Source organism: Lissotriton helveticus, unplaced genomic scaffold (genome assembly GCF_964261635.1).
Source record: "Lissotriton helveticus unplaced genomic scaffold, aLisHel1.1 SCAFFOLD_1133, whole genome shotgun sequence".
Classification (NCBI taxonomy): domain Eukaryota; kingdom Metazoa; phylum Chordata; class Amphibia; order Caudata; family Salamandridae; genus Lissotriton; species Lissotriton helveticus.
The window spans coordinates 5,634-26,743 of record NW_027612027.1 but is presented as its reverse complement, the minus strand read 5'-3'; the positions used below and the strand labels follow the sequence as shown (position 1 = coordinate 26,743).

Below are 21,110 nucleotides of genomic sequence, written 5' to 3'. Positions count from 1 at the left end.
GAGGCTGGAAGCAGGCACAAGGCCTTGCAGGCCTTTCCTGATACTGTGAAGGGGTGAAATAGACTTTAATGGGCATGTGAAGTGTTTTGCTTTAACACCTCCAGCCAGGGGGGATAACCTGAAATCTTACCCTGCGCTGAGCTCCATAACCCTGGGTAGAAGATGTGACATCTTCCCCTTGAAGCTTAACACCACCACATGTCACAGGTATCAGTAACATCGGTGCCTGGAGGCTGGAAGTAGGCCCAATGCCTTGCAGGCCTTTCCTGATACTGTGAAGAGGTGAAATAGACTTTATTGGGCATGTGGAGTGTTTTGCTTTAACACCTCCAGCCAGGGGGATAACCTGAATTCTTACCCTGTGCTGAGCTCCATAACCCTGGGTAGAAGGTGTGACTTCTTCCCCTTGAAGCTTAACACCACCACATGTCACAGGTATCAGTAACATTGGTGCCTGGAGGCTGGAAGTAGGCCCAAGGCCTTGCAGGCCTTTCCTGATACTGTGAATGGGTGAAATACACATTGCTGTGTATGGTAATTGTTCTAATTTCACGCCTCCAGCCTGGGGTGAAGCCTGAAATCTTACCCTGCGAGGAGCTCCATAACCCTGGGTAGAAGGTGTGACTTCATCCCCTTGAAGCTTAACACCACCAAATGTCACAGGTATCAGTACATTGGTGCCTGGTGGCTGGAAGAAGGCCCAAGGCCTTGCAGGCCTTTCCTGATACTGTGAAGGGGTGAAATAGACTTTATTGGGCATGTGAAATGTTTTGCTTTAACACCTCAAGCCAGGGGGATAACCTGAAATCTTACCCTGCGCTGAGCTCCATAACCCTGGGTAAAAGGTGTGACTTCATCCCCTTGAAGCTTAACACCACCACATGTCACAGGTGTCAGTAACATTGGTACCTGGAGGCTGGAAGTAGGCCCAAGGCCTTTCAGTCCTTTCCTGATACTGTGAAAGGGGTGAAATAGACTTTATTGGGCATGTGAAGTGTTTTGCTTTAACACCTCAAGCCAGGGCGATAACCTGAAATCTTACCCTGCGCTGAGCTCCATAACCCTGGGTAGAAGGTGTGACTTCATCCCCTTGAAGCTTAACACCTCCAAATGTCACAGGTATCAGTAACATTGGTGCCTGAAGGCTGGAAGTAGGCACAAGGCCTTGCAGGCCTTTCCTGATACTGTGAAAGGGGTGAAATAGACTTTATTGGGCATGTGAAGTGTTTTGCTTTAACACCTCAAGCCAGGGCGATAACCTGAAATCCTGCGCTGAGCTCCATAACCCTGGGTAAAAGGTGTGACTTCATCCCCTTGAAGCTTAACACCACCACATGTCACAGGTATCAGTAACATTGGTGCCTGGAGGCTGGAAGTAGGCACAAGGCCTTGCAGGCCTTTCCTGATACTGTGAAAGGGGTAAAATAGACTTTATTGGGCATGTGAAGTGTTTTGCTTTAACACCTTAAGCCAGGGCGATAACCTGAAATCTTACCCTGCGCTAAGCTCCATAACCCTGGGTAGAAGGTGTGACTTCTTCCCCTTGAAGCTTAACACCACCGAATGTCACAGGTGTCAGTAACATTGGTGCCTGGGGGCTGGAAGTAGGCACAAGGCCTTGCAGGCCTTTCCTGATACTGTGAAAGGGGTGAACTAGACTTTATTGGGCATGTGAAGTGTTTTGCTTTAACACCTCAAGCCAGGGCGATAACCTGAAATCTTACCCTGAGCTGAGCTCCATAACCCTGGGTAAAAGGTGTGACTTCATCCCCTTGAAGCTTAACACCACCAAATGTCACAGGCATCAGTAACATTGGTGCCTGGAGGCTGGAAGTAGGCCCAAGGCCTTGCAGGCTTTTCCTGATACTGTGAAGGGGTGAAATAAACTTTATTGGGCATGTGGAGTGTTTTGCTGTAACACCTCCAGCCAGGGGGATAACCTGAATTCTTACCCAGCGCTGAGCTCCATAACCCTGGGTAGAAGGTGTGACATCTTCCCCTTGAAGCTTAACACCACCAAATGTCACAGGTGTCAGTAACATTGGTGCCTGGGGGGCTGCAAGTAGGCCCAAGGCCTTGCAGGCCTTTCCTGATACTGTGAAGGGGTGAAATACAATTTATTGGGCATGTGAAGTGTTTTGCTTTAACACCTCGAGCCAGGGGGAATAACCTGAAATCTTACCCTGCGCTGAGCTCCATAACCCTGGGTAGAAGGTGTGACTTCTTCCCCATGAAGCTTAACACCACCAAATGTCACAGGTGTCAGTAACATTGGTGCCTGGAAGTAGGCACGAGGCCTTGCAGCTCTTTCCTGATCCTGTGAAGGGGTGAAATACAATTTATTGGGCATGAGAAGTGTTTTGCTTTGACACCTCCAGCCAGGGGGATAACCTAAAGTCTTACCCTGCGCTGAGCTCCATAACCCTGGGTAGAAAGTGTGACTTCTTACCCTTGAAGCTTAACACCACCAAATGTCACAGGTATCAGTAACATTGGTGCCTGGAGAATGGATGTAGGCCCAAGGCCTTGCAGGCCTTTCCTGATACTGTGAAGGGTTGAAATAGACTTTATTGGGCATGAGAAGTGTTTTGCTTCAACACATCCAGCTAGGGGCGAAAAGCTGAAATCTTACCCTGCGCTGAGCTCCATAACCCTTGGTAGAAGGTGTGACTTCATCCCCTTGAAGCTGAACACCTCCAAATGTCACAAGTATCACAAACACTGGTGCCTGGAGGCTGGAAGTAGGCCCAAGGCCTTGCAGGCCTTTCCTGATACTGTGAAGGGTTGAAATAGACTTTATTGGGCATGAGAAGTGTTTTGCTTTAACACCTCCAGCCAGGGGGGGTAACCTGAATTCTTACCCTGCACTGAGCTCCATAACCCTGGGTAGAAAGTGTGACTTCTTCCCCTTGAAGCTTAACACCTCCAAATGTCACAGGTATCAGTAAAATTGGTGCCGTGAGACTGGAAGTAGGCCCAAGGCCTTGCAGGCCTTTCCTGAGACAGTGAAGGGGTGAAATAGACTTTATTGGGCATGTGGAGTGTTTTGCTTTAACACCTCCAGCCAGGGGAATAACCAGAAATATCTTACCCTGTTCGGAGCTCCATTACCCTGGGTAGAAGGAGTGACTCTGTCCCCTTGAAGCTGCAGGCTTCCTAATGTCACAAGTATCACTAAAACAGGTGCCTGGAGGCTGGAAATGTGCCTACGGTCTTGCAGGCCTAGGTCTGATACTGTAAAGGGGTTAGATACAGTGTTGGAATAAAGAATTATTCTGTTTTCCCACCTCCAGCCAGGAGTGGAACCTGACATCTTACCCTGCGCGGAGCTCCATAGCCCAGGCTAGTAGGAGCAACTGTATCCCCTTTGAAGATTAACTCCGCCAAATGTTACAATTATCACTAAAAGAGGTGTATGGAGGCTGCAAACGGGCCCACAGCCTTGAGCTGATACTGTAACAGGGGGGAATCTCACATTGCGCGGAGCACCATAGCTCTGAGTAGAAATAGCCACTCTGTGCCTGGAGGCTAGAAATGGGCTTGGGAGACTGATGTCTGATAATGTAAAGGGGTTTTTGAATGACGTTTTGTATTTCTCCACCTCCAGCCAAGGGGTAAATCCTGAAATATAACCCTAATCGGAGCTCCATAGCCCTCTGTAGAAAAAGTGACTTAGTCCCCTTGAACCTTAATAAAATGTGATAAATGTTAACAGTTTTAAACGGGTGCCTGGAGACTAAAAATGGAACAGAGACACTTTTTCAGATCCCATACTGCGAGGGACTTATTGTAATTAATTTGTGATATATATATATATATATATATACAATTATTATTTTTCTTTTTTTGGCCCTCCTTCAGCTTAGGGGTTAAACCAGGAATTGTACCCGGATTGGAGCTCCACAGCCCCGGGTAGAAAAAGTGACTTTGTCCCCTTGAACCTAAGGAGTTAGTAAAAAAAAAAAAAGAAATGTGTGTGTGTTTATTTTTTATTTTTTTGCCGACCTCCAGCTAAGGGGGGAAACCGGAAATTTTACCCGAATCGGAGCTCCATAGCCCCGGGAAGAAAAAGGGACTGTGTCCCCTTGAACATAAGGAGTTAGTAAAAAAAAAATAAAAGAAATGTGTGTGTTTATTTATTTATTTTTTTTTGCCGACCTCCAGCTAAGGGGGGAAAACTGAGATTTTACCCGAATCGGAGCTCCATAGCCCCGGGAAGAAAAAGTGACTTTGTCCCCTTGAACCTAAGGAGTTAGTAAAAAAAAAAAAAAAAAAGAAGTGTGTGTGTGTGTTTATTTTTTTTTGCCGACCTCCAGCTAAGGGGGGAAACCGGACATTTTACCCGATTCGGAGCTCCATAGCCCCGGGAAGAAAAAGTGACTTTGTCCCCTTGAACCTAAGGAGTTTGTTAAAAAAAAAAAAGAAATGCGTGTATGTTTTTTTTTTTTAAGTTTTTTTTTTTCCGACCTCCACCTACGGGGGGGAACCTGAAATTGTACCCGAATCTGAGCTCCCCAGCCCCGGGTAGAATTAGTGCCATCGTCCCCTTGAACCAAAATGCCCACACAAAAAAAATAAAAATACTGAAACGGGGGCTTAAAGGCCCACAGGGACCCCTAAAGGGACATGGCGGTTCACCACAAAAATTAGGATCCCACACCCGCTTCCTTGGGCCTGCATGGGAACCCTATTTTATCGACTATTAAGCCCCCCACGTAGTGGGGGCTTACAGCTCCTGGGTGGAGAACAAAGTCGGAGTTAGCGCGGCCAATCCGCCGCCCGGCCATCTGGTCGCCGCAGCTCACTGGGCCATCTGGTCGACCCACAGAGGGGCGACCAGATGGCCCAGTGAGCTGCGGCGACCAGATGGCCGGGCGGCGGAACGGCCGCGCTATCTCCAACTTTGTTTCCCAGCCAGGCGCTGTAAGCCCCCACTACGTGGGGGGCTTAATAGTCGGTGAACTGCGTGACTCGTGGGGCCCTGTGCCGGGCTAAACCCGCCTTAGGTCCCCATGCAAGGGCTCCATGATGGCGGGCACCTGGGCCGGTCTAAACACCCCCCTTAGAACTGCGTGACTCGTGGGGCCCTGTGCCGGGCTAAACCCGCCTTAGGTCCCCATGCAAGGGCTCCATGATGGCGGGCACCTGGGCCGGTCTAAACACCCCCCTTAGAACTGCGTGACTCGTGGGGCCCTGTGCCGGGCTAAACCCGCCTTAGGTCCCCATGCAAGGGCTCCATGATGGCGGGCACCTGCTCCGGGCTAAACCCACCGTAGGTCCCCAGGCAAGGGCTCCATGATGGCGGGCCCCTGGTCCGGGCTAAACCCACCGTAGGCCCCCAGGCAAGGGCTCCATGATGGCGGGCCCCTGGTCGGGGCTAAACCCACCGTAGGTCCCCAGACAAGGGCTCCATGATGGCGGGCAGCCGGGCCGGGCTAAACCCACCGTAGGTCCCCAGGCAAGGGCTCCACGGTGGCGGGCCCCTGGGCCGGGCTGAACCCACCTTTGGTCCCTAGTTTAGAGCTCCATGGTGGCGGGCCCGTGGGACGGGGTAAACCCGCCTTCCCGGCCGTGCCTTCCAGAGCAGAGTGGCTGCGGAGCAACTCCCCGGGTTCCCCCCTCCTCCCCTCCCGAGCGAGTGTGGGCCTAGATAGCAGCCCTGCGCTGCGGCGATAATAGTTCATAGACACAGCTCTCACACGACATGGTGGTCGGCTCTTAAAAGAGCCTTTGGGTTGTTTTTTTTTTCCTTTTTTTCCGTGGTTTAACCGCCGAATCCGTAGAGAGTGCGGCCCTGGCGCTTCAGGGCATAGACCACATCCATGGCGGTGACGGTCTTCCTCTTGGCGTGCTCGGTGTAGGTGACGGCGTCCCGGATCACGTTCTCCAGGAAAACCTTGAGCACCCCGCGGGTCTCCTCGTAGATGAGGCCGGAGATGCGCTTGACTCCGCCACGGCGCGCCAGGCGGCGAATGGCCGGCTTGGTGATGCCCTGGATGTTGTCCCGGAGCACCTTGCGGTGTCTCTTGGCGCCGCCTTTGCCGAGCCCCTTCCCTCCTTTGCCGCGTCCAGACATGTTCTCTTCTCGGTGCTGGGAGCAGAAATGAAGAGGAAAACCAGCACCGGCTGCTTTCTATGGAGGCTCAGCGGACCTGCGCGGGAGCTCCAAGCGCCCACGTGACGCCCTGTGAGGCGGGAGAGCTCGGACCCGGCCCGCCTTCTGCAGGAAGCGGGGGCTGGAGCGGCCGTTGCCTTCTGAAAAAGAGCGGGCTCCCAGCCCGCCTTTGTCATGGGCTGGCTCAGCAGCTGCCGCTGCCGGTGCACAGATCACAGTCAAACACACGCAAGCACCTCCCTTCCCGGCCTCCCCTTGTGACCGCGGGCCACCCATCCCCTGCGTTCGGAGCCCCCTGTCCAATATAAGCAGAAGGCTCTGTATGTTTTAATGGAGCCACACACGTTAGCGGCCTCACCGGCACCACCCCGCTGCGTTTGGCCGCCTGCAACCTCGTAGCACTGCCCACATCCCGCGCCCGGCTGGGGCAAGCCTGCAAAATGTGTCCCCCAAAAATGAAAAGAAAAAAATATATATGTATATATTGTTTGAAAAAGAGCGCGCTCCCAGCCCGCCTCTGTCAGGGGCTCCCGATGGGGGGCTCAGCAGCTGCCGCCGGTGCACTGATCAGTCAAACACGCACACTCCTACCTTCCAGCCCCCCCCCCCCACTTGTCACCGCGGCCTGCCTAACCCTCGCGTTCGGTGCCCGCTCGGCTTGGCTCAGCAGCTGCCGCCGGTGCACTGATCAGTCAAACACACACACTCCTCCCTTCCAGGCCCCCACTTGTCACCGCGGCCCGCCTAACCCTCGCGTTCGGTGCCCGCTCGGCTGGGGCACGTCTGCAAAACGTGTCCCTGAAAATTAAAAATTATATATGTATAACAAAAACATCGATATGGTCTGCCTCATGCTAGGCTTTGGGACGGGACAACATTAAAGTGTACGGCCAGAGCTTGGGCATGCCCTCCACTACAAAGCTACGGTGGCGGGCGCTGCCGCATCTATGAAGCCGCCAGAGTAACACCTCGGCACGGATACGCTCTTTGATGGAGTCTGTGGATGGCCCTGAAAAGAGCCTTTGTGTTTAGGGTGCGTTTCCACGGTGGTCTGCGGGCCTTTACTTGCTTGCTTTGCCCTGTGCCTTGTGGCTCTCGGTTTTCTTGGGCAGCAGCACGGCCTGGATGTTGGGCAGGACTCCTCCCTGGGCGATGGTGACTCGGCCCAGCAGCTTGTTCAGCTCCTCGTCGTTGCGGATGGCCAGCTGGAGGTGTCTGGGGATGATGCGGGTCTTCTTGTTGTCCCGGGCGGCGTTGCCAGCCAGCTCCAGAATCTCAGCGGTCAGGTACTCCAGCACTGCAGCCAGATAGACGGGGGCACCGGCGCCCACCCTCTCGGCGTAGCTTCCCTTCCTGAGCAGCCTGTGCACACGGCCCACGGGGAACTGGAGCCCGGCTCTGGAAGAGCGTGTCTTGGCCTTGGCGCGGGCCTTTCCTCCTTGCTTTCCGCGTCCAGACATGGCGATCGATCTAGGGTCTCAGTCACACAACAGAGAGAATGGTACTGCTCCTTCTGCTGGACTCCGGTAATATAAAGACTTCGGGAGCGTCTGATTGGTTGACAGCTAGGCGCCGATAGTACTTTTCAATGGAGGGAGGCGGGCTTCTGTTTAACCAATCAGTGTCCCAGAACCGCATTACAATAGGAAGTGGGGGCCCTGCCAATGAGAAAGGAGAAACGGGAAGAAGCTGCTTTGCACGCCCAGCCTATAAATACAAGTGCCGGACGCCCAGGCATCATTTCTCTCGGCTCCACAGCAAGCAGCGAAAGAGCGTCGACCATGCCTGAACCAGCCAAGTCCGCGCCGGCACCCAAGAAGGGCTCCAAGAAAGCGCTCTCCAAGCCGCCCAAGAAGGACGGGAAGAAGCGCAAGAGGAGCAGGAAGGAAAGCTATGCCATCTACATTTACAAAGTGATGAAGCAGGTGCACCCGGATACCGGCATTTCCTCCAAGGCCATGGGCATCATGAACTCCTTCGTGAACGACATCTTCGAGCGCATCGCTGCAGAGGCTTCCAAACTGGCTCACTACAACTCGCGGCGCACCATCACCTCCCGGGAGATCCAGACCGCAGTCCGCCTTCTGCTCCCCGGAGAGCTGGCCAAGCACGCCGTGTCGGAGGGCACCAAGGCCGTCACCAAGTACACCAGCGCCAAGTAAGGCTTCCAGGCGCACCCCAACGAACACAACGGCTCTTTTAAGGGCCAACCACTTCCTCCCCTAAGAGCTAACGTGCTTCTATTATGACCGGAGAAATGTGTTTTGGAATATGTGTTTTATAAGGGTAATGTTAAGTGCAGAAAGGCCCGCTCTCACGGGGCTTGCTGCAGACCGAGGGCCGACAGCAGGCAACCCGTTCCGCCTCTTTAAATTAACATGTCTATATGAATGGGACCAAGTGTCACATGAGCACTGTAACGATGAGGTTCAATAAACCCACTGGGGAATTCACACATCTGCCCCCCCCCCCCCCGGGCTTATGGTTTTCCATGTTGGGGGCGAACAGTGTCTCTGTGAGCGGGTTTAACGTTGTGTTTGTACTTTTAAGACCCTGGGGAACGGCGTTAGTTCACCCCGGGGCAAACGTTCCCGAAATCAGACACACGAACCCGATGTACCGGGGACACAGATGCCCCTTAAGCGGTGGCTTGTGACCAGCGGATCCCTGCACAACCCCCTATAAAAAGGCTTTTTATTATTAGATGGACACATTGAACAGGCGTTTATGCACTGTGAACACAGAGTGCTCTGGTTAACCCAGAGCCGGTATAAGTTGCCCAGTGACCGTGGTACTCACAGCACACCCTCCCTAACCTGTAAAACACATGCCATGACAGATAAGAGAAGCTCGTAGGTGACAGGGTGGTGGCCCTTAAAAGAGCCGTTGTGGTGGTGGTTGTTCGGGTCGGTCCGTCTCCTTAGGCCCTCTCGCCTCGGATGCGACGGGCCAGCTGGATGTCCTTGGGCATGATGGTCACCCTCTTGGCGTGGATGGCGCACAGGTTGGTGTCCTCGAAGAGCCCGACCAGGTAGGCCTCGCTGACCTCCTGCAGGGCCATGACGGCGGAGCTCTGGAAGCGCAGGTCGGTCTTGAAGTCCTGGGCGATCTCCCTCACCAAGCGCTGGAAGGGCAGCTTGCGGATGAGGAGCTCGGTGGACTTCTGGTAGCGGCGGATCTCGCGGAGAGCCACGGTGCCTGGCCGGTAGCGGTGAGGCTTCTTGACTCCTCCGGTGGCAGGCGCGCTCTTGCGGGCTGCCTTGGTGGCCAGCTGCTTGCGGGGCGCTTTGCCGCCGGTGGACTTGCGGGCTGTCTGCTTGGTGCGGGCCATGGCGGGAGCGGTCTCTCTCAGCGAAGGCAGAGAAGAATGGCGTCTACCAGGGAAAGAGCCCTATTTATGCCCTCACAGACGGAGGGCTGCTCTGGTTGGCTGAGGAGACCGCCCCACGTTCGAAAATAGCCCGCGGTGTGCAACGATTGGATACTGAACTGGAGGCTGCAGCCTAGCTGTCCAATGAGCTGTGGATAAAAGAGACCCCCCCCCTTGGATGATGGCGCCGGAGCCCGCGCCTCGGTCAGCCTTTGTCTCCGTCCGTCCATCCACTTGTAGTCACGAGGACGACTCGACCCCGGTCAACCGGGAGAGGAGCCCGAGATGTCATAAGCACACTGCCCTTGGTCACTCTGGAACACGCCCCCGTTACCTGCGCTCGATTGAAAGTTCACAATCGTCTGCTTTATGCAGGCGCTATATCGAGTCTGCCCGGATACAGTGAAAGCACCAACACAAACACGTTTATAATAAACTGAGGTCTTATAACTCCCAGACCCGCTTTTTACCCTCACCCTGGAGCACGCAGTTACCTGCGCTCCAATTAAAGTTCACAATCATCTGCTTTATGCAGACACTATTTAGAGTCTGCCCGGGTACAGTGAAAGCACAGAGACACACACGTTATTGCACATGTATTATAAACGGAGGCCTTATAACTCCCGGACCCCCTTATTTTCTATGTAATAACGATTTCAATCCACGCAGCACCGAAAGAGCCGTTTATATGGCCAAGATCACACGCGGCACTCGCGTGTGGAAAAGTGCGCTATGGATGTATGGTGCGGTTTATTTTTGAGAAGTGGGGCCATTGGGTGGGTGCAAAGGTGGGGAGGAACACGCTCTCTTCTAGATAGGGTGGTGGCCCTTAAAAGAGCCGTTGTGTTTGCAGTGTCTCGGTGCCAGCCCTTACTTCTTCTTGGGCGCTGCCTTTTTGGGCTTCGCTGCTTTGGGCTTGGCTGCCTTGGGTTTGACTACCTTGGCAGGGCTTTTCTTGGCTACTTTGGGCTTCGCCGCCTTGGCTTTCGCTGGGCTCTTGGCAGCCTTCTTGGCAGGGGCAGCCTTGGGCTTCTTGGGGCTCTTGGCTGCTGCTGGCTTCTTGACCTTCTTCGGGCTCTTCTTGACCCCCGCGGGAGCCTTTTTGGGCTTCTTGGCGGCAGGGGCAGCTTTCTTGGCCGCTGGCTTCTTGGTCTTGGCAGCTGTCTTCTTGGCTGCCTTCTTGCCCTCCAGCTGCTTCTTGTTCACTTTGAAGGACCCGGAGGCCCCGGTGCCCTTCAGCTGGGCTAGGGCGCCTTTACTGACCAGGCTCTTCAGGGAGACCTTAACGCGGCCCTTGTTCTTGTCCGCATCGTAGCCGGCGGCGGTCAGCGCCTTCTTCAGAGCCACCAGGGAGACTCCCTTCCTCTCGGCCGAGGCGGTCACACACTTCAAAATCAGGTCGGACACGCTGGGACCGGAAGGCTTCTTGGCCTTGGAGGCCCCCGCTGCTTTCTTCTGCTTCTTCTTGGGGGCGACCTCAGCGGGAGGAGCCGCGGCGGCTGGAGCGGTTTCTGCCATTGCAATACGAGTCTCGGCGCTGTCACAGAACAGAAATGTACCTCCCAACCCGAGCCCCGTGCATATATAGGGAGGAGCCAGCCCCTGATTGGTTCCGAGGAGTGAGGGCTGTGTGCGAGGCGCACTCGGCTCTCTGCTCCGAGCTGACTTTTGTGTTTCCTACTATCGGATTATCTAAGTTTTTAAACACAATCCGTTAAACACACGCTCCCATACACACATGAAAAGAAGCCCAACTTCAACCCCTTCCCGTGCCCTCCCCCGTTTCAGCCGACCCCGTCCTCAGAGGCTTGTAATCCGCCGTGAATCTCTGCCCTCCCCCGATGGCTGACGCCCCCGTGCCTTGAATCCCGGGCCCCGGGCCCCTTTCCCCCGATCCACCCTCGCGCTCTGAGGCCGGGAGCGGCGGCCCGCGGGCGGGAGGGGCCTCCTGCAGGGAGTGGGCCCTGTGGCGTCACAATGGGGCTCAGGGGGACGCGGGGAGCGCGTTCTGGAACGGGCCGAAGTAACACAGGGCTCCGCCGGCCGAGCGGGGGAGCGAAGACAACAACAGGGGGCCCCGGCCCGGGGGTCAGGGGGGCCCTCGCCGCGCGCCTGCACCCTCGGCTGTGGCACCCACGACTCGGGGGCAGCCGGGGGATTTTTACAAGCAGCGGGGCACGGGCCGGGCTCAAGACTCACGGGCATCACAAGGCGGCTGCGCGCTGGTAGCTTCACATGCAGCCAGAGGGCATTCACTGCCAAGCGCCGAGCTGGAGGAGACGGGGGCACACTAAACATAATAAACACACAGTGACACAATAGAGGCAGGCGGCCGAGTTAGACCTACATTGGCACCCAGCGTGAGAGCAGAAGGTGTGAAGGCACCTGAAATGGTGACCCCAGTACCTGCATGGAGGCACTCTGCTGAGCTGATGTTCACAGCTGGAGTTAGGTTTACATCTCAGGTGACATCTTTGGACGGGAACCGACCTTAACAACGCGGTCAAAACACCGCAGTACATTTCGATCGCTGCATTTACAACGCAAGTCTTTTCCACGACTTGCACGGGAGGGCGCACTAGACTATGGAATAGTGCGATTTACTATTCCAACACCTTCCCTACCTTACTTAGGCTGGAGTTCGAATAGTAAATCATACTATTCCTAAGTCTAGAGCGCCCTCCCGTGCAAGTCGTGGAAAGCGCCTAAAACAGCAATGTAATGTACCGCAATCTAATTGTTACATCATACATCCCACAGTACAGAGTGAGGCCTGTGACTATCAATGTTGTATTGAGCCCGATTGCTGGGGTGGGGACCACTCCTGAATCAAATGGCATGTCAAGAGTGCGACCTGCGCCGACAAATCAGATTCTGCGCCTGGCAGCCTGATTGAGGTCTACTGCTAATTACAGGTTTTCGCCTTATATGTAGGTAGAGGGAAACACAAATAAAACACTTCTCATAGTCCAAGACGTACATGAACACCATTCACAGTTTCAGATCTTAGCCTTCAGGTACCCTGGCCCATCCCTAGCTTCCAGGAACCTGTTTTAGTAATATATCTGATACTATGAGGTTTCCAGAATAAAGGGGACAACGTCAGCCCTTCTTCCCAGAGATATAGAGCTCCGCACAGGAAAATATTTCACGTCTTTCCCTGGGGTGGCGGTGTAAGAATAAAATACTTCACACGGCCCAAAACAGCACAAAATAACCCAGTCACCATATCAGAATAGAGCCTTCAGGGCTCTGGGGCATTTCTAGCCACCAGGGACCTGCTTTAGTGATATTTGTGACATTATGAGGTTTTCAGATTCAAGGGCACTAAGTCACTCTTTCTACCCAGGGATTTGGAGCTCCAGGCAGGGTAAGATTCAAGATTTCCCTCACGAGTGGAGGTGAAGAAATGAAAACACTTCACCTAGCCTAAAAGGTACATACACCCATTTGAAAGATCAGGCCTTGGCCTGCAGAGACATGGGCACATTTCTATCCACCAAACACATGTTTTAGTGATAAATGTGAAATTATGATGTGCTCAGCTGCAAGGGGACAATGGCACTCCGTCTACCCAGAACTACGGAGCTCTGCATAGGGTAAGATTTCAGCCTTGCCGCCTTGGATTTGAGGGAAGTGTTTTACTTCTCCGCCTCCTTCCAAGGGGAAAACCTGCGATCTCCCCCTGTGCATACTTCCATAGCCCTGGGTAGAAGGAGCAACTGTATCCCTTTGAAGATTAACACCTCCAAATGTTACATGTATCCCAAAAAATGGTGCCTGGAGGTTGGAAATAGGCCAAAGGCATTACAGGCCTTTCCCGACACTGCGAAGGGGAGAAATAGACCTTATTGGGCATGTGAAATGTTTTGCTTTAACACCTCCAGCCAGGGGGATACCCTGAATTCTTACCCTGCACTGAGCTCCATAACCCTGGGTTGAAGATGTGACTCCTTCCCCTTGAAGCTTAACACCACCAAATGTCACAGGTATCAGTAACATTGGTGCCTGGAGGCTGGAAGCAGGCCCAAGGCCTTGCAGGCCTTTCCTGATACCGTGTAGGTGTGAAATAGACATTCTTGGGCATGTGGAGTGTTTGGCTTTAACACCTCAAGCCAGGGGGATAACCTGAAATCTTACCCTGCGCTGAGCTCCATAACCCTGGGTAGAAGGTGGGACTTCTTCCCCTTGAAGCTTAACACCACCAAATGTCACAGGTATCAGTAACATTGGTGCCTGGAGGCTGGAAGTAGGCACAAGGCCTTGCAGGCCTTTCCTGATACTGGGAAAGGGTGAAATACACTGTACTGGGCATGTGAGGTGTTTTGCTTAAACACCTCCAGCCAGGGGGATAACCAAAAATCTTACCCTGCGCTGAGCTCCATAACCCTGGGTATAAAGTGTGACTTCATCCCCTTGAAGCTTAACACCACCAAATGTCACAGGTATCAGTAAAATTGGTGCCTGGAGGCTAGAAGTAGGCCCAAGGCCTTGCAGGCCTTTCCTGATACTGTGAATGGGTGAAATACACATTGCTGTGTATGGTAATTGTTCTATTTTCACGCCTCCAGCCTGGGGTGAAGCCTGAAATCTTACCCTGCGAGGAGCTCCATAACCCTGGGTAGAAGGTGTGACTTCATCCCCTTGAAGCTTAACACCACCAAATGTCACAGGTATCAGTACATTGGTGCCTGGGGGCTGGAAGTAGGCCCAAGGCCTTGCAGGCCTTTCCTGATACTGTGAAGGGGTGAAATAGACTTTATTGGGCATGTGAAGTGTTTTGATTTAACACCTCAAGCCAGGGGGATAACCTGAAATCTTACCCTGCGCTGAGCTCCATAACCCTGGGTAAAAGGTGTGACTTCTTCCCCTTGAAGCTTAACACCACCAAATGTCACAGGCATCAGTAACATTGGTGCCTGGAGGCTGGAAGTAGGCACAAGGCCTTGCAGGCCTTTCCTGATACTGTGAAGGGGTGAAATAGACTTTATTGGGCATGTGAAGTGTTTTGCTTTAACACCTCCAGCCAGGGGGATAACCTCAATTCTTACCCTGCACTGAGCTCCATAACCCTGGGTAGATGGTGTGACTTCTTCCCCTTGAAGCTTAACACCGCCAAATGTCACAGGTATCAGTAACATTGGTGCCTGGAGGCTGGAAGTAGGCACAAAGCCTTGCAGGCCTTTCCTGATACTGGGACAGGGTGAAATACACTGTACTGGGCATGTGAAGTGTTTTGCTTTAACACCTCCAGCCAGGGGGATACCCTGAATTCTTACCCTGCACTGAGCTCCATAACCCTGGGTAAAAGGTGTGACTTCATCCCCTTGAAGCTTAACACCACCAAATGTCACAGGCATCAGTAACATTGGTGCCTGGAGGCTGGAAGTAGGCCCAAGGCCTTGCAGGCCTTTCCTGATACTGTGAAGGGGTGAAATACAATTTATTGGGCATGTGAAGTGTTTTGCTTTAACACCTCCAGCCAGGGGGATAACCTGAATTCTTACCCTGCGCTGAGCTCCATAACCCTGGGTAGAAAGTGTGACTTCATCCCCTTGAAGCTTAACACCACCACATGTCACAGGTATCAGTAACATTGGTGCCTGGAGGCTGGAGGTAGGCCCAAGGCCTTGCAGGCCTTTCCTGATACAGTGAAGGGGTGAAATGGACTTTATTGGGCATGTGGAGTGTTTTGCTTTAACACCTCCAGCCAGGCGGATAACCTGAAATCTTACCCTGCGCAGAGCTCCATAACCCTGGGTAGAAGGTGCAACTTCATCCCCTTGAAGCTTTACACCACCAAATGTCACAGGCATCAGTAACATTGGTGCCTGGGGGCTGGAAGTAGGCACAAGGCCTTGCAGGCCTTTCCTGATACTGTGAAGGGGTGAAATAGAGTTTAATGGGCATGTGAAGTATTTTGCTTTAACACCTCCAGCCAGGGGGATAACCTGAATTCTTACCCTGCGCTGAGCTCCATAACCCTGGGTAGAAAGTGTGACTTCATCCCCTTGAAGCTTAACACCACCAAATGTCACAGGTATCAGTAACTTTGGTGCCTGGAGGCTGGAAGTAGGCCCAAGGCCTTGCAGGCCTTTCCTGATACTGTGAAGGGGTGAAATAGACTTTATTTGGCATGTGGAGTGTTTTGCTTTAACACCTCAAGCCAGGGCGATAACCTGAAATCTTACCCTGTGCTGAGCTCCATAACCCTGGGTAAAAGGTGTGACTTCATCCCCTTGAAGCTTACACCACCACATGTCACAGGTATCAGTAACATTGGTGCCTGGAGGCTGAAAGTAGGCACAAGGCCTTGCAGGCCTTTCCTGATACTGTGAAGGGGTGAACTAGACTTTATTGGGCATGTGAAGTGTTTTGCTTTAACACCTCAAGCCAGGGCGATAACCTGAAATCTTACTCTGCGCTGAGCTCCATAACCCTGGGTAAAAGGTGTGACTTCATCCCCTTGAAGCTTAACACCTCCAAATGTCACAGGTATCAGTATAATTGGTGCCAGGAGGCTGGAAGTAGGCCCAAGGCCTTGCAGGCCTTTCCTGATACTGTGAAGGGGTGAACTAGACTTTATTGGGCATGTGAAGTGTTTTCCTTTAACACCTCCAGCCAGGGGGATGACCTAAATTCTTACCCTGCGCGGAGCTCCATAACCCTGGGTAGAAGGTGCAACTTCATCCCCTTGAAGCTTAACACCTCCAAATGTCACAGGTATCAGTATAATTGGTGCCAGGAGGCTGGAAGTAGGCCCAAGGCCTTGCAGGCCTTTCCTGATACTGTGGAGGGGTGAAATAGACTTTATTGGGCATGAGAAGTGTTTTGCTTTAACACCTCCAGTCAGGGGTGAAGCCTGGAATCTTACCCTGCGCTGAGTTCCATAACCCTGGGTAGAAGGCGTGACTTCTTCCCCTTGAAGTTGAACACCTACAAATGTCACAAGTTTCAGTGAAATTGGTGCCTAGAGGCTGGAAGAAGGCACAAGGCCTTTCCTGATACTGTGAAGGGGTGAAATAGACTTTATAGGGCATGTGAAGTGTTTTGCTTTAACACCTCAAGCCAGGGGGATAACCTGAATTCTTACCCTGCGCTGAGCTCCATAACCCTGGGTAGAAGGTGTGACTTCATCCCCTTGAAGCTTAACACCACCACATGTCACAGGTATCAGTAACATTGGTGCCTGGAGGCTGGAAGTAGGCACACGGCCTTGCCTGCCTTTCCTGATACTGTGAAGGGGTGAAATAGACTTTAATGGGCATGCAAAGTGTTTTGCTTTAACACCTCCAGCCAGGGGGATAACCTGAATTCTTACCCTGCGCTGAGCTCCATAACCCTGGGTAGAAGGTGTGACTTCTTCCCCTTGAAGCTTAACACCACCAAATGTCACAGGTATCAGTAACATTGGTGCCTGGAGGCTGGAAGTAGGCACAAGGCCTTTCCTGATACTGTGAAGGCGTGAAATAGACTTTATTGGGCATGTGGAGTGTTTGGCTTTAACACCTCAAGCCAGGGGGATAACCTGAAATCTTACCCTGCGCTGAGCTCCATAACCCTGGGTAAAAGGTGTGACTTCATCCCCTTGAAGCTTAACACCACCACATGTCACAGGTAACAGTAACATTGGTGCCTGGAGGCTGGAAGTAGGCACAAGGCCTTGCAGGCCTTTCCTGATACTGTGAAGGGGTGAAATAGACTTTAATGGGCATGTGAAGTGTTTTGCTTTAACACCTCCAGCCAGGGGGATAACCTGAATTCTTACCCTGCACTGAGCTCCATAACCCTGGGTAGAAGGCGTGACTTCTTCCCCTTGAAGCTTAACACCACCAAATGTCACAGGTATCAGTAACTTTGGTGCCTGGAGGCTGGAAGTAGGCCCAAGGCCTTGCAGGCCTTTCCTGATACTGTGAAGGGGTGAAATAGACTTTATTTGGCATGTGGAGTGTTTTGCTTTAACACCTCAAGCCAGGGCGATAACCTGAAATCTTACCCTGCGCTGAGCTCCATAACCCTGGGTAAAAGGTGTGACTTCATCCCCTTGAAGCTTACACCAGCACATGTCACAGGTATCAGTAACATTGGTGCCTGGAGGCTGAAAGTAGGCACAAGGCCTTGCAGGCCTTTCCTGATACTGTGAAGGGGTGAACTAGACTTTATTGGGCATGTGAAGTGTTTTGCTTTAACACCTCAAGCCAGGGCGATAACCTGAAATCTTACTCTGCGCTGAGCTCCATAACCCTGGGTAAAAGGTGTGGCTTCATCCCCTTGAAGCTTAACACCACCAAATATCACAGGTATCAGTAACATTGGTGCCTGGAGGCTGGAAGTAGGCCCAAGGCCTTGCAGGCCTTTCCTGATACTGTGAAGGGGTGAAATAGACTTTATTGGGCATGTGAAGTGTTTTGCTTTAACACCTCAAGCCAGGGGGGATAACCTGAAATCTTACCCTGCGCTGAGCTCCATAACCCTGGGTAGAAGGTGCGACTTCATCCCATTGAAGCTTAACACCACCACATGTCACAGGTATCAGTAACATTGGTGCCTGGAGGCTGGAAGTAGGCACAAGTCCTTTCCTGATACTGTGAAGGGGTGAAACAGACTTTATTGGGCATGTGAAGTGTTTTGCTTTAACACCTCCAGCCAGGGGGATAACCCAAATTCTTACCCTGCACTGAGCTCCATAACCCTGGGTAGAAGGTGTGACTTCATCCCATTGAAGCTTAACACCACCACATGTCACAGGTATCAGTAACATTGGTGCCTGGAGGCTGGAAGTAGGCACAAGGCCTTGCAGGCCTTTCATGATACTGTGAAGGGGTGAAACAGACTTTATTGGGCATGTGAAGTGTTTTAATTTAACACCTCCAGCCAGGGGGATAACCCAAATTCTTACCCTGCGCTGAGCTCCATAACCCTGGGTAGAAGATTTGACTTCTTCCCATTGAAGCTTAACACCACCAAATGTCACAGGTATCAGTAACATTGGTGCCTGGAGGCTGGAAGTAGGCACAAGGCCTTGCAGGCCTTTCCTGATACTGGGAAAGGGTTAAATACACTGTACTGGGCATGTGAGGTGTTTTGCTTAAACACCTCCAGCCAGGGGGATAACCTGAAATCTTACCCTGCGCGGAGCTCCATAACCCTGGGTAGAAGGTGCGACTTCATGCCCTTGGAGCTTAACACCACCAAAGGTCACAGGTATCAGTAACATTGGTGCCTGGAGGCTGGAAGTAGGCACAAGGCCTTGCAGGCCTTTACTGATCCTGGGAAAGGGTGAAATACACTGTACTGGGCATGTGAGGTGTTTTGCTTAAACACCTCCAGCCAGGGGGATAACCTAAAATCTTACCCTGTGCTGAGCTCCATAACCCTGGGTAGAAAGTGTGACTTCATCCCCTTGAAGCTTAACACTACCAAAATGTCACAGGTATCAGTAACATTGGTGCCTGGAGGCTGGAAGTAGGCCCAAGGCCTTGCAGGCCTTTCCTGATACTGTGAAGGGGTGAAATAGACTTTAATGGGCATGCAAAGTGTTTTGCTTTAACACCTCCAGCCAGGGGGATAACCTGAATTCTTACCCTGCGCTGAGCTCCATAACCCTGGGTAGAAGGTGTGACTTCTTCCCCTTGAAGCTTAACACCACCAAATGTCACAGGTATCAGTAACATTGGTGCCTGGAGGCTGGAAGTAGGCACAAGGCCTTTCCTGATACTGTGAAGGCGTGAAATAGACTTTATTGGGCATGTGGAGTGTTTGGCTTTAACACCTCAAGCCAGGGGGATAACCTGAAATCTTACCCTGCGCTGAGCTCCATAACCCTGGGTAAAAGGTGTGACTTCATCCCCTTGAAGCTTAACACCACCACATGTCACAGGTAACAGTAACATTGGTGCCTGGAGGCTGGAAGTAGGCACAAGGCCTTGCAGGCCTTTCCTGATACTGTGAAGGGGTGAAATAGACTTTAATGGGCATGTGAAGTGTTTTGCTTTAACACCTCCAGCCAGGGGGATAACCTGAATTCTTACCCTGCACTGAGCTCCATAACCCTGGGTAGAAGGCGTGACTTCTTCCCCTTGAAGCTTAACACCACCAAATGTCACAGGTATCAGTAACTTTGGTGCCTGGAGGCTGGAAGTAGGCCCAAGGCCTTGCAGGCCTTTCCTGATACTGTGAAGGGGTGAAATAGACTTTATTTGGCATGTGGAGTGTTTTGCTTTAACACCTCAAGCCAGGGCGATAACCTGAAATCTTACCCTGCGCTGAGCTCCATAACCCTGGGTAAAAGGTGTGACTTCATCCCCTTGAAGCTTACACCACCACATGTCACAGGTATCAGTAACATTGGTGCCTGGAGGCTGAAAGTAGGCACAAGGCCTTGCAGGCCTTTCCTGATACTGTGAAGGGGTGAACTAGACTTTATTGGCATGTGAAGTGTTTTGCTTTAACACCTCAAGCCAGGGCGATAACCTGAAATCTTACTCTGCGCTGAGCTCCATAACCCTGGGTAAAAGGTGTGACTTCATCCCCTTGAAGCTTAACACCTCCAAATGTCACAGGTATCAGTATAATTGGTGCCAGGAGGCTGGAAGTAGGCCCAAGGCCTTGCAGGCCTTTCCTGATACTGTGAAGGGGTGAACTAGACTTTATTGGGCATGTGAAGTGTTTTCCTTTAACACCTCCAGCCAGGGGGATGACCTAAATTCTTACCCTGCGCGGAGCTCCATAACCCTGGGTAGAAGGTGCAACTTCATCCCCTTGAAGCTTAACACCTCCAAATGTCACAGGTATCAGTATAATTGGTGCCAGGAGGCTGGAAGTAGGCCCAAGGCCTTGCAGGCCTTTCCTGATACTGTGGAGGGGTGAAATAGACTTTATTGGGCATGAGAAGTGTTTTGCTTTAACACCTCCAGTCAGGGGTGAAGCCTGGAATCTTACCCTGCGCTGAGTTCCATAACCCTGGGTAGAAGGTGCAACTTCATCCCCTTGAAGTTGAACACCTACAAATGTCACAAGTTTCAGTGAAATTGGTGCCTAGAGGCTGGAAGAAGGCACAAGGCCTTTCCTGATACTGTGAAGGGGTGAAATAGACTTTATAGGGCATGTGAAGTGTTTTGCTTTAACACCTCAAGCCAGGGGGATAACCTGAATTCTTACCCTGCGCTGAGCTCCATAACCCTGGGTAGAAGGTGTGACTTCATCCCCTTGAAGCTTAACACCACCACATGTCACAGGTATCAGTAACATTGGTGCCTGGAGGCTGGAAGTAGGCACACGGCCTTGCCTGCCTTTCCTGATACTGTGAAGGGGTGAAATAGACTTTAATGGGCATGCAAAGTGTTTTGCTTTAACACCTCCAGCCAGGGGGATAACCTGAATTCTTACCCTGCGCTGAGCTCCATAACCCTGGGTAGAAGGTTTGACTTCTTCCCCTTGAAGCTTAACACCACCAAATGTCACAGGTATCAGTAACATTGGTGCCTGGAGGCTGGAAGTAGGCACAAGGCCTTGCAGGCCTTTCCTGATACTGTGAAGGCGTGAAATAGACTTTATTGGGCATATGGAGTGTTTGGCTTTAACACCTCAAGCCAGGGGGATAACCTGAAATCTTACCCTGCGCTG

The 21,110-nt window shown here is 52.2% G+C and overlaps 4 protein-coding genes across 4 annotated transcripts; 1 reads left to right on the top strand and 3 right to left on the bottom strand.

Annotated features, from left to right (window-relative positions):
- Positions 1–5,366: 5,366 nt before the first annotated feature.
- LOC144807592 (histone H4) lies at positions 5,367–6,625 on the bottom strand. Its single transcript, XM_078673232.1, has one exon. The coding sequence runs from the start codon at positions 6,074–6,076 to the stop codon at positions 5,765–5,767; it is 312 nt and encodes a 103-aa protein (XP_078529358.1). The 5' UTR covers positions 6,077–6,625; the 3' UTR covers positions 5,367–5,764.
- Positions 6,626–7,031: 406 nt separating this feature from the next.
- Positions 7,032–7,752, bottom strand: LOC144807585 (histone H2A type 2-C-like). Its single transcript, XM_078673224.1, has one exon. It carries the CDS (start codon positions 7,573–7,575, stop codon positions 7,177–7,179), a length of 399 nt encoding a protein of 132 aa, XP_078529350.1. The 5' UTR covers positions 7,576–7,752; the 3' UTR covers positions 7,032–7,176.
- Positions 7,753–7,796: 44 nt separating this feature from the next.
- LOC144807597 (histone H2B 1.2-like) lies at positions 7,797–8,328 on the top strand. Its single transcript, XM_078673238.1, has one exon. The coding sequence runs from the start codon at positions 7,897–7,899 to the stop codon at positions 8,275–8,277; it is 381 nt and encodes a 126-aa protein (XP_078529364.1). The 5' UTR covers positions 7,797–7,896; the 3' UTR covers positions 8,278–8,328.
- A 2,001-nt stretch (positions 8,329–10,329) lies between these two features.
- LOC144807584 (histone H1.01-like) lies at positions 10,330–11,048 on the bottom strand. Its single transcript, XM_078673223.1, has one exon. The coding sequence runs from the start codon at positions 11,001–11,003 to the stop codon at positions 10,356–10,358; it is 648 nt and encodes a 215-aa protein (XP_078529349.1). The 5' UTR covers positions 11,004–11,048; the 3' UTR covers positions 10,330–10,355.
- Between the last annotated feature and the right edge of the window lie 10,062 nt (positions 11,049–21,110).

What these genes read in the sequence shown, in the direction of transcription:
- LOC144807584 (XM_078673223.1), bottom strand. Translation starts at nt 11,003, where the DNA reads ATGGCAGAAACCGCTCCAGCCGCCGCGGCTCCTCCCGCTGAGGTCGCC.
- LOC144807597 (XM_078673238.1), top strand. Translation starts at nt 7,897, where the DNA reads ATGCCTGAACCAGCCAAGTCCGCGCCGGCACCCAAGAAGGGCTCCAAG.
- LOC144807585 (XM_078673224.1), bottom strand. Translation starts at nt 7,575, where the DNA reads ATGTCTGGACGCGGAAAGCAAGGAGGAAAGGCCCGCGCCAAGGCCAAG.
- LOC144807592 (XM_078673232.1), bottom strand. Translation starts at nt 6,076, where the DNA reads ATGTCTGGACGCGGCAAAGGAGGGAAGGGGCTCGGCAAAGGCGGCGCC.